This window comes from Hakea prostrata, chromosome 2 (genome assembly GCF_041222555.1).
Source record: "Hakea prostrata isolate BN-2017 chromosome 2, UWA_Hpros_2, whole genome shotgun sequence".
Lineage (NCBI taxonomy): Eukaryota > Viridiplantae > Streptophyta > Magnoliopsida > Proteales > Proteaceae > Hakea > Hakea prostrata.
Genome location: NC_142601.1, coordinates 1,598,130 through 1,616,875, shown reverse-complemented (window position 1 = coordinate 1,616,875; position 18,746 = coordinate 1,598,130). Strand labels below are relative to the sequence as shown.

At 37.2% G+C, this 18,746-nt stretch overlaps 1 protein-coding gene across 2 annotated transcripts in view; it reads right to left on the bottom strand.

Annotated features, from left to right (window-relative positions):
• The window catches only part of LOC149023193 (Polynucleotidyl transferase, ribonuclease H-like superfamily protein), a 59,787-nt gene that overhangs the window by 5,847 nt on the left and 35,194 nt on the right, over positions 1-18,746 (bottom strand). For both annotated transcript variants that reach the window (XM_089143751.1, XM_089143749.1), the window contains one exon: positions 8,579-8,634. In XM_089143751.1, coding sequence (XP_088999877.1) covers positions 8,579-8,634 — 56 coding nt within the window. The remainder of the gene's footprint in view (positions 1-8,578; positions 8,635-18,746) is intronic.

The window sequence follows — 18,746 nt, the reverse complement described above, 5'->3', positions numbered from 1 at the left end:
TACAATTATTTCATTTTACAAATTATTACATTAAGTACTAACTTAATGTGTTTATTATAATTCAGGACCCAAAACAGGTGCGATGCCTAGTGCACCATCTCATCTGAGGATTTCAGGAGAAATTTGGGGATTGTCTTATAAACCATGGAGCCAGTTATAAAGGTCTAGTATATGGTGGATTCCTTAACAGGGCCCACTATGCCCCCTATATGCAGCCATTTCAATGTATGAAGACTGCCATACAAAGAGCAAATCCTAGAGGCTGCTAGGGTTTCCTGAACATCATCGATAAACGATGGAAGCAACATTTTATGCATCTGCTAAATAAGGCTAGTAAGTAACTGTCATGGGTTGTTGCCTTGTTGGTAGTGGTAACTCATTCAATTTTAAATCCAATTGTAACTTTGTGGATTGTGCAGCTTATAATCTCAACCCCAAATATCAGTAAAACGAACATTTGGGGTTGGACATGGACTGCTTGATGCGAAGATGGATGTGATCGTAAAGTTGGAGCCGGATCTGATGGTCTTAATCATTTTGCCACTACGAGGTGAGATAGTAGGGATTTCGAACTTAGGACATGCATTTGATTTTTGGAAGAATTTAGCTAACCATCGTAACAAATGATTGTAGATAAACTTGTTTAGGAATGCATTTGGATCCTTCAGTTTAGATGATGATATTAGGGATGGGATGACGCTAATCCATGTTAGATGCATTATTATTATTATTACCAAGGAAAAAATTCGGTCAAAACCAGGATTTAAGGCCGAAATTTTTAGGTGTCGGAACATATGATTTTTTTAAAAATTTCAACCCTATATTTCGGGCCTTATATGACGTCCATTTCATTTGATTTATTGCCTTCTACCTATTTAAAGCATAATAAACACAATAAAACTAGTATTTTGCAAAAAAAACTGAAAATTTATCATTCAAGTATACTAACAAATGACTGGTTTTGACAAGTACAAACTATATTGCATACATGCATAAAATCATCAACATACATGAATTGTTTGATAGAATTGTTACATATACAACAAGTCAACAAAGAAAAATAACCAACTAGATCAAGTAATGGTGTCTCACATAATTTAGAAAGAAATTATTAAAATCAGAAAATGAAAAAAATAGTAACAAATAAAAAAAAATAAAAAAAACTTTAACAAAACACAATCATAAATCATAGTCCTAGGCTAAATAAATATTAATTTCAAAGCAATACAAGATTATTTAAGGCATGTACAAAACAACAACAAAAAAAGAGAGGGAACTATTGGGTATGGCTAATGCTTCACATTCTATTGCTGCCGGATGTGTTTGGAGGCAAAAGATGAGCAAAACAGGTGCTTGAAGGCAAAAGAGTCGTGGAAATTAGGAGAAAATGGGATAGAAATCAACAAAAATTGAGGAAAACAAGTTGAAATGTTGAAACAGTCGAAATTTCGGTTGAGACCTTTGAAATGATTGAAATCTCTGAAGTTTCGATCGAAACCTATAACTTTTCTGAAATAATTGGAATTTTGTTTCGATTTTAAAAAATGCAGGAATTTCTGTCGAAATTTCGACAATTTTGAAATTTCTTCTATGATTATTACTACAATTTACAGATAAGTAAATTATACATTAATTATTAACTTAATGTTTTTGTCATAATGCAACTGAGTGGTGGGTTCTATATAGTAGGAACACAACAAACCTCTAAAGATTAATGATCAGGATCCTCTCCTAGACTTGCTCCACTTCTGGGTGCGAGAAGAACTAGAGAAACAGATTGGGGAGTCAATGCCTCAATAGTCTAGTCTTATAACACTACAATATGAGGTTGAAGTTGCAACACACCAGGGAATTAGTTGACACCGGGGGGAGGGGGGGCAGGACATCGACCTTGACAATATCTCCGAGGCAGAAACAGAGGATCAAGATCCCGCTGTTGAGTGGTTAGTGAACAAGGGTGAGCCGGTGTTGGACCAGCCTAAAGGGAGGCATGACCCACAGGTTGCTTGAGCTGCAAGGGTTGATGTCGATGCTATCATGGCATCTCGCAGCGCTTTAAAGCACCCAAATTTGATGAAGGAACTATTGAATCAGCAGTTTTTTTCATTCGTTGGAAAATGCACCGTTGAAGATGCTAAAGATGCTGAGTCTGGACCACCTTAGTCCGTTGAAGAAGTTGATGGGGAAAGGGAACCAGAAGAACCAACCAATTCTAACTCATGAAGTCCGGGTGGGTCGGGTGGCAAATTCTTATTCGAATACCCTTAAGGGCCAGGCACATGCATAGCAGGCAGCCGGTATTCTGGATGAGGGTTGGATGCCTCTGCTATGCATGAGGATGATGAGTTTGTGCCTTCGATGCTCGGTCTATAGGATTCAGATGACACCCTCACTCCTAGTACAATTAGAGGTGATGATGGTGATGACAATAAGACTGAAGGCGATAGTGGTGATGATTTTGCACGACAGTCATAATGGAGGACTTGCACAATGTTTATCGCCTCCATTATCAGAGACGCAGCTGCCCCCCCTAATATACACCAGGGAGAGTCACTTCACATATGCCACAAAGGATCAGGATCATGGTGGGGAGGCACATCGTGGTCGTGCTAAGACCTACGCTTGAAAGGGGAAGGGGACAAGGAAGCAACACAGATATGGTCACACACATAGCTCTTATGCGGATGACACCACATCATACGGTGAGTACAATTCTTTCTTGAATCCTATGGATCCTTGGATTTGGTGAGCTTGACAGGCACAATGGGATTCATGAGCTTGGATGAGTCCAGAGGCTCCAGATTTACTTATGGGAATTACAATTATAATCCTTATGGTTTCCCTGTATCCTTTCCCATGGCGGTCACAATGATTAAGCGTTGACCTCGGGGCAAAAGTCCATTGTGGAGTCCGTCTTCGGATGGGGTCTACCACCAACACCACCACACCCAGATGAGCTTATTGCATATCCCTACTCTCATTTCTCTCAGAGAGGGATTCTTGAGGCAGTGGATGACGTGCGATGCAAAGCTGCAATTTTTGACTATCTTAACAACCATTAACAGGAGAACATAATACATACTACAATGGTGCATACATAGAAGATGGATCCACCGAGGCACCGTACTTGGTATTGAGATGATGGGATTACTATATACTTGCCTACACGTGTATACTTATACTGGTGACTATTGTCTATATACTTAACTACTTGTATGGTATTGAGATGATGGAATCACTAGTTCTTTTTTTCTTGCAATTTAATAAAGATCTATAGGTTCTCATGCATCATTTGCATATTTACGTTTGTTTAAATTCTTACATGTGCTGATTAAGGACACCCCTTTAAATTAGGTTTTAAGGCAAAAATAACACTCCTATTGTGTTTATTTGCCTCACATTAGACTACACACCAAAAACCAGCCCAAAATACCCCTGAAACTTAAGGGCAAAATTTCATTGAAATATTCCTAAATTTCGGTGATATTTCACCAAAATTTTGAGGTTTCAATGTGGTGAAACCCAAAATTTAGCACTATGCCTACAATAGAGTATGAACTGGGGGAAAAAGTTTAAATAGTCCTAATGTATCGGGTGAAAGGCATCTAGGTCTCCTAGCCCTATAGGATATGGAGATCCAAGTGTGAGTGATAAAATCAAGGGGGTTTCAATAAACTCCACTCCACTCAAACAAGCATTTTCCTTGGTTACATGGATCCTATTTCCCCAATCAACTCTAAGTAACAGCATTTAACGATTGTAACAAACCAGATTCTTACAATCAAATCAGAACCACACTTGAAGAAGAAGAAGAAGAAACTGAACCAGCAAAAGGAAGCAATTCCCTGCTATTCTGGACTAGACCTCTTCAGAATCGCAAGCACCTCTTATTTATAATAAAAACCTTCAAGTCACATGCTTGTAGGACAAGTAAAGTTCCTCCCAAAAATAGAAACAAAGTAACAATGAAAAAACAGACCAAACAAGCAAGAGAATCTGTCCAAAAAGGAAAGAAACACAAAATAAAAAGTGAACTGAAATTAGAAAGTAACTGAAAAAGAAACTTCTGAACTCCAAATTCTTGCACACCAAACAACCATCACTTTTAACTGACAGCACCAAGGAGTCTTCTCTAAAAATAGAAACTCAATTACTTGAGCACGCCCTCAAGCTGGATTATACACAAAGAAAACTCCAGCTTGCGCAACAAGAATAAACTTGAAAGCCAGCACTAGTCTTGAACCGTGTAGCAATAACAGACGCTAATAAATACTGAGAGTACTTCACCCAGGATATAGTCAACAACAGCTTAATCTTCATGTCAATGAACCATCCAACAATGAAAACATGCATCTCCAATGTCCACATAAGTAGGTAAAAAGTCCAAGTCCAATGTTGCATGTAATCTCTTCTCAAGAAGATAAATAGTAGATAAAACTTCAAAGCATGGGTAGGTAAAAGGAATGGTACTAGTTACTATAGGCCAAGTAGGTAAGTAAAAAGGAAGTACAGGTTATTATGGACCAAGTGGGTAAGTAAATGGTAGTATAGGTTAGGATCACATAGGTAAAAGGTAGTATAGGTTACTACGGACGCAAGTACATAGAATGTAGGTAAAAGTAAGTATGGGTGTTGCTGTAGAAAACCATCTTCGAAGGATAAAATTCTTCACCAATAATATTCTTCAACACACCTTGAGTAGACATGGAAAGAGTCTCCAATTTCCCCCTCACATGTAACATTACACATGGACAACTAATGACAACCAATATCCAATACAAAAAATTCCCAAACGAACGAGAATGACAAACAAGGAAAGGGATGGCAAATCTGTAAATATTACAAAATTGAAAAGGGAATGGCACGAATGTAATTAGAGAAATCCCCAAAAGGAAATAGTGACCCAAAAAAAAGAGAGTAAACTTGGAAGCCTAAATTTAAGGAAGCACTCCAATAATGGAAACACAAAATAAAGCAAGTTTAGGAATCAAGGAACTAAATCAAAAACCAGAATCAGGGACGAGATCCGAAAATATAATCAGAAACCAGAATCAACAACAAAACCAGAGAACAGAATTAGATACCTACTTGGTCTGCAATAACCTATACTGCCTTTTACCTACCCACACTTCTAACTACTATCTGCCTTATTACGAAGAGCTTATATGCGACCTTGGCTGTACATTTTATCTTCTTGTGTGGAGATTCCTCCCTACTATTGGCATAATTTGGATAGTGCCCTTGATGTAATTGTTGTTGCTTCTTACGGACATGGCTCATCTTCATCAAAAGAAAGTGCCCTTGATGTAATTGTGCTACTACTTACGGATATGGCTTATCTTCATCACCACCTATTATTCTCGTTGTTGAATGGTACATTAACATGGAGGATTGTCTACTTAAGTTGCTGTAGATTATCTCCTAGGTGAAGTTCTCTTAGTGTTTATCGGTCAAAAAAAAAAAGAGACAACGAGTAAACTTGGAAGCCTAAATTTTAGGAAGCACTCCGATAATGGAAACACAAATTAAAGCAAGTTTAGGTATCAGGGGAACTGAATCAGAAACCAGAATCAGGAACAAAACCAGAAACCAGAATTAAGAATAGAATAGAGTTGGAAAACAAACAAGGATTTGAACCAGAACTAAACCCAATAATAAGTAAATAAGAATTAGAACCAAAAGCTGAACCAATTTCTATTCTTAAACCAGCATACCAAACCAGCTAAAGCAAACCAAAACTAAACCAAAAATCCATACCACCGAACCATCTTCTTCCCCAAAACTGAAACTTTAAAATCAAAGACAATAAGAGACGGCACCTTGAACTTCAACATCCCTGATCTTCTTTCTCTTCTCTTCCACTCTTATCTGTATTTTTTTCAAAGCACCAATTTAAGAAACATGGAGTGCAGATCGCACAAATCGCACAAAAAGGAGCTAAGAACCTTGGAGAACAGGGATAAGAAAATCGAACAAAAAATCTGCAGTTGTCAATGCTACTGATCAGTTGACGCCTGAACTTCGGTAAGCAGAAAAGGGACAAAGCAAGCTTTCCCTGATTTCTAGGGACAAATCGCACAAAAAGGAGCTAAGAACCTTGGAGAACAGGGATAAGAAAATCGAACAAAAAATCTGCAGTTGTCAATGCTACTGATCAGTTGACGCCTGAACTTCGGTAAGCAGAAAAGGGACAAAGCAAGCTTTCCCTGATTTCTAGTGCAAAGGAAGTAACAAACAGAATAAAGATATAGAAGCTGGAAAGCTCTAAGCTCCTTAATTCAATCTCTCACAAAGACACTGAAAAATCAGAATAACCCTTTCGAAGAAGTTGGAAGTGATTCATGGGACAGGGAGAAACAGTTTGGAGTTAGACATCCAGAACAATGAATGCAATCGTCTCTCTCTCTAATCTCTGTCTTAGTGGATCCTGATTCGACATTAGAAGTATATTGATTGTTCCCCAATAATTGAATACCTTTGTCTGTAAATACTGCAAATTTGATTCCATCTATAAAACCCATTTTCTTCCCTATGAATTCCAGTATCAATAAGAATTCTAGTTCTTACTGTTCAAATGGTATGGTATGAATATACCATACCAATTCATAATGTATGAATGATGAGATTTCATTGATACAGAGCCAATTCCAGTAGACTTATTGAACGTTCCCATTGGCGTGCATCCAGCAGGAATTGAACCTACGAATTTACCAATTATGAGTTGGGCACTTTAACCATTCAAAATAAAGATATAGAAGCTGGAAAGCTTTAAGCTCCTTTGTTCAATCTCTCATACAAAGACACTGAAAAATCAGAATAATCCTTCAAAGAAGTTGAAGTGATTCAAGACAGGGAGAAACAGTTTAGAGTTGAACATCCAGAACAATGAATGCAATCGTCTCTCTCTCCCATCTCAAACCAATTTTTTTTTTTCAAACAACAGTAACTCAACATCTCCAGAAGCCATCGCTGAAGGAAACGAAGATAGACCACCAGAAAAGTAAAGAAATAATAAACGACTGGAAAGATGTTGGAAACAAGAAAACTTCAAACAGAACACCATCGAGAAGCTCTAAATCTCCAAGCGAAGCAAAACTTCCAAACGAAGCTTAGAAAACTGAACATGAACTACTGACTTTTTTGTGTGTGTGTGTATTCTTTCATGTCAGATCCTAGTTCAATGAATATTTTGTCATCTTCATTGAACTAGGGTTCCGTTCATCAAACTGGAAACCTAAACAACTCTCAAAGCGGCAATTGAAAAGGAGCAACCAAGGAATCAGATTAATGCTCTGATACCATGTAACAGACCAGCTTCTTAGAATCAAATCAGAACTACACTTGAAGAAGAAACTAAGAAGAAGAGACATTGAACCAGTAAAAGGAAGCAATTTCCTGCTATTCGGGACTAGACCTCTCAAGAATCATAGGCACCTCTTATTTATAATAAAATCTTCAAGTTACATGCTTGGAGGACAAGTAAAGTTTCTCCCAAAAATAGAAACAAAGTTACAAAGAAAGGACAGACCAAACAAGCAAGATAATTTGTCCAAAAAGTAAAGAAACACAAAATAGAAAGTAAGCTGAAATTAGAAAGCAACTGAAAAGGAAACTTCTGAACTCCAAATTCTTGCACACTAAGCAACTATCAATCTGACATCACCAAGGAGTCTTCTCTAAAATTAGAAACTCAATTACTTGAGCACCAAGACTGCTCAATTCTCAACAGCGATAAACCGAAGGCCATGTATATCTTACTCCTAAGTCCTAAATAAACCTATGCATCCTAGGTCTTTAAGGTCCTCTACTTTGCAACATATCACTACTTAACAATGAACTAAAAGATCTGTACAACAAATACACATACCACATCAAACATATCTTCAACCAGAACGCATCCTCTTCTAAGCCATCTCGAATTTTCTTTTAATAAAACTTGAAAGATTTTGATGCAGACAATGGATTTAATTTTATTGGTGGAAAAATATGCTTCATGAGAGGGGAGAAGGCAGATAGGTTTATGTCCATGGTCATCCAGTCTTGCAATTATCTATGACTTGGAAGTACCTTCGAAATTTCAGGCAACTGAGTTTTAGTCTAGTCTTTAAAATTAATAAGCCTGAGGGAGTTCCTTACTTCGAAGGATAAAAGAGGTAATTAGGAACTTATTTTCTGTCTATCTATCCAAGATTTAGAAATTTATTTTCCATTTCAACCACATTGTACCAATATTTAGAGTACTGCAAGTGCAACTGAATTTCTCTCTGAAAAGCTAACACTCACACATTGATTTCAGGCTCCGGATCCTTAAATGGCTACTCCTCTAGAATATCAGTTAACTTCCAGTCAAGATTAGAAGCCCATTCAACGAGAATAGACTACATTAAAACCGAGGACCTAATGCCAAATCTGCACCTAAAAATGATAACAAGTGAATAACAGAAGAATTGAACCGCAACAACAAGGAAAATAATATAATAACATTACAGAATAATTGTCCTTGAATGTGAGTCATGCAGATGTTCAAGAAAGAATTCCTATAAGTAGCTAGCACAATCCTTTTCTTTTTTAAAAATACCTCGTATTATAGTCAAGTATTGCGCTGGAAGGTTTAACCAATTTGTCTAACACAACCTGAAGAACAATGATGAGAAATTAGTTGCATATCTAAAGATAACACATAGAATGAAGCTACAAGAAAACTGTAAAACTCTGGCTAGGAAAGTTTCAATTCCTCAAATTTGTATAATCTGAAAAAAAAAAAAAAAAAAAAAAAAAAAAAAAAAAGAAGAAGAAGAAGAAGAAGAAGAAGAAAAAAAAAAGAGACTAAAATTAATTAGGTATTGAGCAAAAACATCAACCCATAAGAAGAAAGCAGACTAAAACCATCAGGATACGCACTCCTATTACAAGATAACAGAACAAAGATTATAAATCCATATACACATGCTTGCTTGTAACAAAGTTTGTGTTGTAATTAGGTATAAGAGTGGAATTGTCTCTAGGATTTATTTTGTAATATCCTACATTGGGCGTTTATTATCTCGGCTGACCAAGTTGTTTAATAAGATTATGAACACAAGAAAAATACCAGATGAACGAATGAGAAGCCTTGTGGTTCCAATTTACAAAATAAAAAGTGATATTCGAACCTATAATAACTATAGAGGCATCAAACTGATGAGCCATACTATAAAATTACGGGAGAGAGTAATTGAAACCCATTTGATACAAGTAACCACCATTACAAAGAACCAATTTGGCTTTATGCTGGGAAGATCTACAATGGATGCTATTACCTTATTAGAAGACCTATAGAAAGGTATATAGAGTGTAGGAAAGATCTTCATATGATCTTTATTGACCTAGAAAAGGCTTATGATAAAGTCCCTAAAGCGTTAATTTGGCGAGTATTGGAAAAAATGAATGTTGCAAGTAAATATAGGGACATAGTTAAAGGTAGGTTGGATGGTTCAATGACAAGTGTAAGAATGGTAGGGGGGACAATATGGTGAATTCCCAATTATAGTTGAATTACATAAAGGATCAACTTTAAGCCCATATTTACTCGCATTTATGATGGATGAATCAACCAAAGACATTCAAGACGAGCTTCCTTGGTGTAAGCTTTTTGCTGATAATATTGCTTTGCTAGACGAGACATGAGTAGGAATCAATACCAAATTATAATTACAGAGAGCAATTTTAGAATCAAAAGCTTTAGACTAAGTAGAACGAAAATGGATTATCTAGTGTGTAACTTTGGTCGTGATTGGGCGGATGATGAGGTGGTGAAAATTGATGAGGAGATCCCACAAAGTGATTATTTAAGCACTTTCGCTCAATCATAAAGAAAAGACGTGATTTAGAGGACGATGTTTCCAAAGAATTAAAATAGGGTGGATGAAGTGAATAGGTGGGTCCAGGTCTTGTTTGATGGAGTTATTCCTTTAAAGCTCAAAGGAAAATTCTATAGAACCATCATTTGACCAACTATGATGTGAGGTGCATGGTGTTAGGCTGTTAAGTAGCATCATATAGATAAACTCAATGCAACAGAAATGAGGATGCTAAGATTGTTAAGTGGTAAAACTAGGAAGGACAAAATAAAGAATGATCATATTAGAACCGATATGGGAGTAGCTACGATAAATGATAAGCTATGAGAAAGCCGTCAAAGGTGGAATGCCCATGTTCAATGGAGGCATGTAAATGCCCTTGTATGGATAAGTGATTTAACTCAAAATAATGAAAGAATTAGAAGAACTAGGGTAGACCTAAGATAACCTTAAAAGAAGTGATGAGGAAGGATAAGCATACCTTAGGCCTTGTATCTAGTATGGCCTTAGACAGACTTGACTAGAAGGCAAGAATCGATATAGCCGACCCCATTTAGTTAGGAAAAGGATTGTTGTCGTATCCCACATCGAGAGTTTTCATTTTCTTGTACTCATCTACATATACATGGTGGGAGATCTCGCCAATATCCCGGTGAGATCTCACCAAAGGTGGTCCAACCACCTCTTTAGGGGGTTTTAAAACCCCCTGTCTCACTCGAGAGAGGCATATCTCGCCTCTCTCTCTCGCTACAAATGCATTTTTCCCAGAAAAGTGGATTTTTGCCGGAATTTGTTGGGGATTCAACTTCTAAACATCAACACATCTACAACAATAGATTCAAGCCTATTTCAAGTGATCTTCAACAAAGGAAAGATTTTCCCCCAATTTTGAATTTTTTCAAATAAAAGGTTCTACAATGGGCGTGTGAGTGTAGTATAAATATATGTTGATGATCAAGCTTCGATCTACACTTTCATTGAAACAAATTTAATTTTCTGTTATTATTATTTTTTTTTTAATTTTCGTATTTAAAAAAATATATTATCTAAAAAATTAAAATTATAAATTATAAAAAAATACTTATGATATGAATGTGATTATCACTTATGTTAAACTACATTGAGAGGGCTACAATCCCATGTATTCATATTTTGATTATCATGCTTGCTGTATTTATTTTTAATTTTTGATTTAAATAATTAAATAAAATAATTATGAAAAATAATATTTTATAAAAAATTATCTGTTTTTTTTTTAAATGATGCTTATATTATGTAGTTTATTTTATAAATACAAACATGTCTGTTTGAGCATGGTATATATGTTATCTTAGAACAAAGTGTGTGTTTTGTTGTTTTATAAATTGTCTTTACATAAAATAATTATAAAAAATAATACTTTATTAAAAAAAATTATCTATTTTCTTTTTTAATGATGCTCATATTATGTAGTTTATTTTAAAAATATAAACATGTTTATTTGAGCATTGTATATATGTTACCTTAGAACAAAGTGTGTTTTGTTGTTTTATACATTGTTTATACATGTTTTTATTTATCTAAAAATTATTCTAATGATTATTTGGGAACATTTTCATGTATGTGTTTCAGTGTTGTACACTTGAATCTTAAATGGCAACTAGTGGGAGTGACAGCACTGGTAGTGGGACTCAAGACATTACTTGGCAACATGGGGATCCACTGACTGTCGACAAAAAAAATCCTGATGCAAGTATTGCCTCAAGACCTTGAATTCTGGTGGTCCAACCAGATTAAAGCAACATTTGTCTGGTAGCTACAAAGATGTTTCCAAGTGTCCCAAGGTTCCCTACAAAGTGCAAAAAGCAATTTCAGCAACTTCAAAGGGAGGAAAACAAAAAAGGAGGACATGGCACAAAAGCAAAGGGAATTTGAGGATATAGTGATGGCTAGACCTTTTGTTGATGTTGATGAGGAGTCAGACAACGATGAGGAGAGGAGGAGGGTTATGGGTGTTGAGTCACAGGCCGAGTGAAGACAAATGAAGGCTGCAATGGAAGCTAGCAGACAATCCTTAAATTTTGAGAATGTGAGGCAATACGAACAAACAAGAGGAGCAAGTGGTTCGGGGTCAGGGGCATCCATGCCACCTAGACATAGTTTCCATCGAAGTGATAGGATCGAAAGGAGGAGGAAGACTAGACATTATGATGCCACATTTGACCAAGACCCCTCCCTCTTCAAGCATCAAGACATCTATCAAAGAAGCATTCCATATATGTTTGCTGGAGGTAAAGAAGGCAGTAGGAAGGAGGAAGCTAGGTTGGCAATCAGCAAATTCATGCTCTACAACAACATTGCAGCCAATGTAGCCAAAATACCAAACTATCAGGGGATGATCAATGCAATTGCTACTTGCTAGGGCAGGTGTAGGGGTTAAAGGCCTAACAGCTTGGGAAGTAATGAATAAATAATTACCAAAGGTAAAGCAGGAGGTGGAGGAATACATTGATTCATTAAAGGAAAAATGGACTACATATGGTGTTACTGTGATGGCTGATGGATGGACTGGTCCTACAAGACAATCCATCATTAATTTCATGTTGAGCTGCAATGGAAAGACATCCTTCCTTAAGTCAGTGGATGTCTCAGATAAAATCAAAGATGATGACTACCTTTACAAGCTTTTAAGGGAGGTGGTCCTCGAGGTAGGGCCAAAGAATGTTGTCCAAATTGTCACAGATAACAGTGCTAACTTCAAAAAAGCTGGTGAAATGTTGATGAAGAAGAAGAGCATCAGGATCCAACTCTTTTGGACACCATATGCAGCACATTCGATTGATCTTATGTTGAAGGACTTGAGGAAAAGAAAGTCAATCAATACTGTGGTTGACAGGGCTAAAAGGGTAAGTAATTTTATTTATAACCATGGTTATGTGCTGAAGATGATGAGGAATCACTGTAAGGGTGATCTAGTCAAACTTGGATTGATTAAATTTGCCACCAACTATGTAGCTCTGAAAAGCTTCCAGAAGAAAGTGGTGGGTCTACGGCATATGTTAGCAAGTGAGGAGTGGTTTAATTGGCGTGGATCTAGCCATCCTGATGCAGTACTAGTCCAACAAACCATTGCTAATGATTCCTTTTGGAGGCAACTGAATAGGACAGTGGGCATCATAGAGCCTATTGTGTTTGTTTTAAGGATGGTGGATTCGGAGAAGAAGCCCACAATGCCCCCACATATATGCTGCCCTCCAGCAAATGAAAGAATTGGTTAGAGTTGCTGCCTTTAGCTCCTTCAAATCCTACAAGAGGATCATCAATGATAGATGGGAGACGCATTTAATGCATCCATTGCACTTGGCTGGTGAGTCACTTTTAAGTCTTTAAGTTTTTGTTGTATACTTAATTTACATACTTAATTTGTTATAAGTTATAAATTATAATTTATAATTGGGTAAATATCACTTACCTCCCCCCCTCTTAGCTGAACAAATAGCACTTACACACCCTCTTAGTCGGATAATAACACTTACCTGTCTCTTACCTAGCAAATATATCAAACACATCCCCTCTGTTAACTTTCTCGGTTAAATTTAACTTTTACCGTTAATATTTTTCTAAAACTCTAAACTAACCTTGGCTAAAAATATTTTTTAGTTTAAATTCTAAATTATTGTTATCATCCTAGCAGTTAAAATACTAAATCACCCTCGATTAAAATAATTGTTACAAACCAAAACACCATGGTTAAAACCCAAATTATTTTTAATTATTAAAAGCCCAATATACCTCTTTTTTTGTATTCTATCAAACAATTAAAAAAACGCGTACTACTTGATATCAAAATGCAATTTAAATAGAGACATCTTGGCCCAAAACACCCTCAATTGTTGTCATTTTAAAGTTTCAAAACACCCTTAATTAACTTCGATTCTTTAATTTAAACGTTAAAAAGAGAGAGAGAGAGAGAGAGAGAGAGAGAGAGAGAGAGAGAGAGAGAGAGAGAGAGAGAGAACCCCAATTAAAATTGCAGTTTGATATCAAGCAGTACGTGTTTTTTTAGTTGTTTGATAATTTAAAAAAAAAAGGGGGGGGGGGTATGTTGGGGTTTTAATAATTAAAGATACTTTGGGTTAAGTATAGTATTTTGGTTTTTAACGATTATTTCAATTGAGGATAATTTAGCTGCTAGGGTGATTACGGTAATTTAGGGTTTAAATTAAAAAAAAAATTCAGCCAATGGTAGTTTGGGGTTTTAGAAAAATATTTAATGGTAAAAGTTAAATTTAGCCGAGAAAGTTAACAAAGGGGAGGTGGTGATATATTTGCTAGGTAAGAGGGGAGGTTAGTGACATCATCCAACTAAGAGGGTGTCTTAAGTGTTATTTGTTCAGCTAAGAGGGGTGGTAAGTGATATTTACCCCTTTATAATTTATAAACAACCAAAATCACTAACCAAATTTTTTATTTCCAGAATACAAGCTTACTACCTTAACCCAAAGTAACCATTACAAGAATGATCTGGGGCTTAATGTAAGGTTGATGAATGCGGTGCAAGACGTGGTGGAGAAGCTTGTGTCAAATCCCGTCATGCAGGAGACAATTAATGGAGAGGTAAGAACTTATTCAATTGTTTCTTCGACTTCTTGAATTAGTGCATTAAGCATATACATAATACAATAATTGAATAATTGGTGTACAGATCATGGAGTTCAGGGATGCCTCTGGGAGTTTCGGAAAGCCTTCTGCGGTTGCAACTAGGCAAAAAAATGATCCTGGTAAATAGTCCATTACTATAAGTCTATAAATGATAACTGATAAGTTATATAAATTTTAAGATTTACTTGCCTAATGCATTCTTATTTTTGGTTATGCAGCTGACTGGTGGGTGCTATATGGAACTAGTGCGCCAAATCTTAGGGACATAGCAATTAAAGTACTCACACAGACTTGCTCATCCTCTAGCTGCGAGAGGAACTGGAGCACCTTCTCGCTCATCTATAGTAAGGTACGGAACAAATTGGGGAGTAAGAGGCTCGAGGACTTAATGTATGTGCATTACAACATGAGATGAAAGTAGGGCACATACAAGATGATATAGATGACAAAAATCCCAAACCAATTGAGTTGACTGATATATTCCACCAGCCCCCCTAGAAGATGAGGTCATATATCAGTGGGTTAGGGATCAAGGTGGCCCAGTGCTGGATGGGCCAGGAGGGCAGCCGGATCCTACCATTGTTGTTGCTGAGCACATGTCTTCTAATGAGGGTCAGGCTGTTGTAGCAGCATCAGAAGGATCAATTGTACCATTTGTGGAGCCACTTGATCGACTTGAAACAACTGCGGTGACATCTAGTAGTGGGCCAAGTGGCCCAAGTCAGCCATCAAATCATGGAGGCAATCAGGCTGGTGGTGTTGCTGGTAGAAATCAGGGTCAACAAAGGGAGTCACCTCCACCAAGTTCGAGTCATCTGACACACGCGAGCCACAGTTCCTATATCTCTCGGACTTATACTAGGAGTAGGAAGAGAAGATCAAACCAAGGGCAAGCGAATGTTGATGCGAGCATGCAGGATCTTGAATTGAACATGGGAAGCATGAGCCTAGATCATGGTCACAGTGATTCACAACAACAAAGTTTGGCCAGTTGGCAGTCATCGGGGTACCTATACAGGGATCACAGCACCGGGTCAGATTACACTGGGTGTTCTTCTTATGGAGATCATGCTATTCCTCAAGACCCTACACCTGGAGAGTATGCATATGGGAGTGAAGGTGGGTTGTTTACTAAGTGGTTTAGAAACCCCTACCCATATATTCAACAACAACATCAATGGCTCTTTCACCCTTCCACGATTGACGGTTATCCCAGAGTGCTATTCCTCTAGTCTTCTGACAAGGAGACATATCAGTTCCATATAAACCGATATGTGATATACTACAGTGATGGGTTGACTTGGGAGTCATATGTGGCCACCGTTCAGAATCAGTTGATGCAGAATGTTGAGTGACACTCTTATAGTCTTATTGTCTTGTAGTCTTGTAAGTTGTAAATTGTAATCTTGTTACTCTTAAGTCTAAGACTTCTTATGGTTGTAAAATTTTAAAGACATCTAAGTTCTTTGATAGTTTGATCACTTGAATACTTGATGTGTAATGTTAATGTATCTGACACTAGATAGTTGATAACTTGAATTACTTGATATCTTTACATTACATGTTGTCTAACCTTGCATTTCACATAATTTCGGTTTTACACATAGGGTCAACTTAGAAGACATACTTAGGGTTATTTTCTCACAAATCTAAAGCCACCAATGTGTTCAAAAGGCCTTAAATAGGCTAAATACCAAGTTTCAGCCCAACCAGGGACCTAAAACCCACCGAAATGGGCCATCGAGATTACGCCAGATTTTTGGTAGATCTCGACCGAGATCTCGCTTGAGAGTGAGATCTCCGACCATGTACATATATGAATAATGTGTAAAAATGTCTCTTTGATAAAAGTCAGGATTTTCTAAATACTCATCGTGGTATTAAAGTTGAAGATGTTCGAACAAGATATCACATATGTTGAGAACAATTTTACCCTTAACGTAATATTCCCTTCCTTTTTTGGTAGAAACATCACATACCACCATCGATCCACTTTCCCTTCCAATCACCGCCAAACCACCGCCACATCTCTCAGCCTTCCAAAACACTTCTACCTCAACCCTCTTTAGTGCCACCTTGCCGCAGGTCCTCCTGGGGCTCTCTCTTGCAAACCCTCCTCTCTTCTGCCTTCTTTTTATCGGCTATTACTAGGTTGCTGGCTTCCCTTGTTAGTTTAGATCCCCTGGTGATGAGCACTTTCCTTATTACACATAGATGGTCCAAATCCTTCAGTGACAAAGGAGCCCTGGTTCTTTTGTTTCCCATATTCTTTCCAATCAGCAAATATGTCTACACGATCTACTAGTTTGTTCAAGTGGAAGAGGCTCCAGTTACACGTGATTGGGATTTTCACTCTTCTCAAATGAACCCTGTCAAGCTAATAGGGATAAACTATCTAAGTAGGCCAAGATCTTTGACACTTGCAGTGGGATCCCGGGGTCTTGTCGTCATCGTCATGGCACCACAATGAAACCTAAGACTACTGGCCCGACTCAAAAAAATGTGAAACTAATGAATGTCTAGGGATGCGTTATCTGGTCAATTCCAGAGAACCCACTATCACTGAGAGTTACCTCCTTAACAATGTTGCAGTCATGTGGCAAGTTGCCAAAGCAAATATTTGGAGGTTGGCAATAATGCTCATTCTTTTGATATTCATAGAAAGATCCATTAGTTGCAGCAAAAGGCCCTCAACCTCTCTCAATATTATAATACTATGCGTGGGTACTATCACACTCTTGATTTTTATGGGAAATTTACTCCATCTATAAGATAGATGCTACTTCTTATCAGAAGTGGGAAGACAAACTCCGTGTTTATGATTTTCTAGCTCATCTACATATGGAGTAGAATCAGATTTGTGCTCATATGCTTTCCATGAGCCATCCCCACCCTTGAATAGGCTTTGTGTATGTAGTGCAATAATGCATACTATTGCAATTGAAAGATTGACTCTTGTTGCTAGCTCTGGTGGTCCTTCTATGGTCTGTCTTTTCCTGCATGTAAGTATTGCAGTGCTGACTCTGATAAGTCTACTTGCATTCCCATCAAGTGTGATTACTATGGTCATGAACATTACATAGAAAGAAGAAGAAAAAAATGCAGCTTCATAGCCATCCAGCTGCCTACCATGAAGGGGCTAAAATACGAGGCTTGGGGCTTCTCAAGCCACTATTGATGACCCTTTTAGTGCACTGGCACCTCTCTCTTCAGATGAATACCATCACCTACCTACATTAGTTGATGACCAAGCTCAACTTGTCTTCCTCTACATCGATGTCTGGTGTTAATGCTTCTTCTACAATGGTTACCCCTACTGAGCATTCTTGTACCTCAAGTATTTTTTTCTGGTTTGGATCATTAACTCCGGCAAAACTAATCACATGACTAGTTCACAATCTTTTCCATTACTACTCTATAGTTTCTAATAATTGCACAATTTGTTGATGGTTCTCTTTCCCAATTTTTGGAAAGGGAACTATTAACTATCCTCCCTTATTACAGTTATTATCTGTATTACATGTTCCCAAATTTTCTGCTAATCTTCTATGATCTATCTATTAGTAGCCTTACTCATTACATAAATTGCAATATAACTTTCTATCTCATTGTGTCTATTAGGACTCAGAATGAGACGTACGATTGGCAGTGGCAAACGAGATGGTGGGTCGTCCTTGCCTGCTCTCCTTTAGCGTTGAGTACGGTCACCATTTTGGTTCTTTTACCCCAGCTTTATTTACTACACTTTATTGGCATCGTTGTCTCAGTCATCCTACCTTGGCTACTTTATCTAAACTTTTTCCTCACTTAGTTAAGAGATGTATTTAAATGACTTCCATTATGATGCTTGCACTTTAACAAAACGAACATGTTTATCCAATTTCTAACAATTGCAGTGATGTTCCTTTATTTGTTATTGACTCTAATGTTTGGGGTCCTTCCAGTTTCATGTCTTCTTCCGAATTTTGCTAGTCTGCTACTATTATAGATGATTGTACTCAAACCACTTGGGTTTATTTATTGCATAAAAAAAAAGTGATTTTCACTAGCTGCCAAATTTTCATAAAATGGTGACCAGGCAAATTTCAGTTTTAGTTGATTCATTAAGGCATCATCCATCAGGCTAGATTGTGTCGATACACCTACCAAAAATGGGGTGGCCAAACTAAAACCACCATCTCCTTGAGGTTGCTCGTTAATTAATGTTCACTATGAATGTTCCCCCTCATTGTTGGGGAGATGCAATACTTTTGGCTGCATACCTCA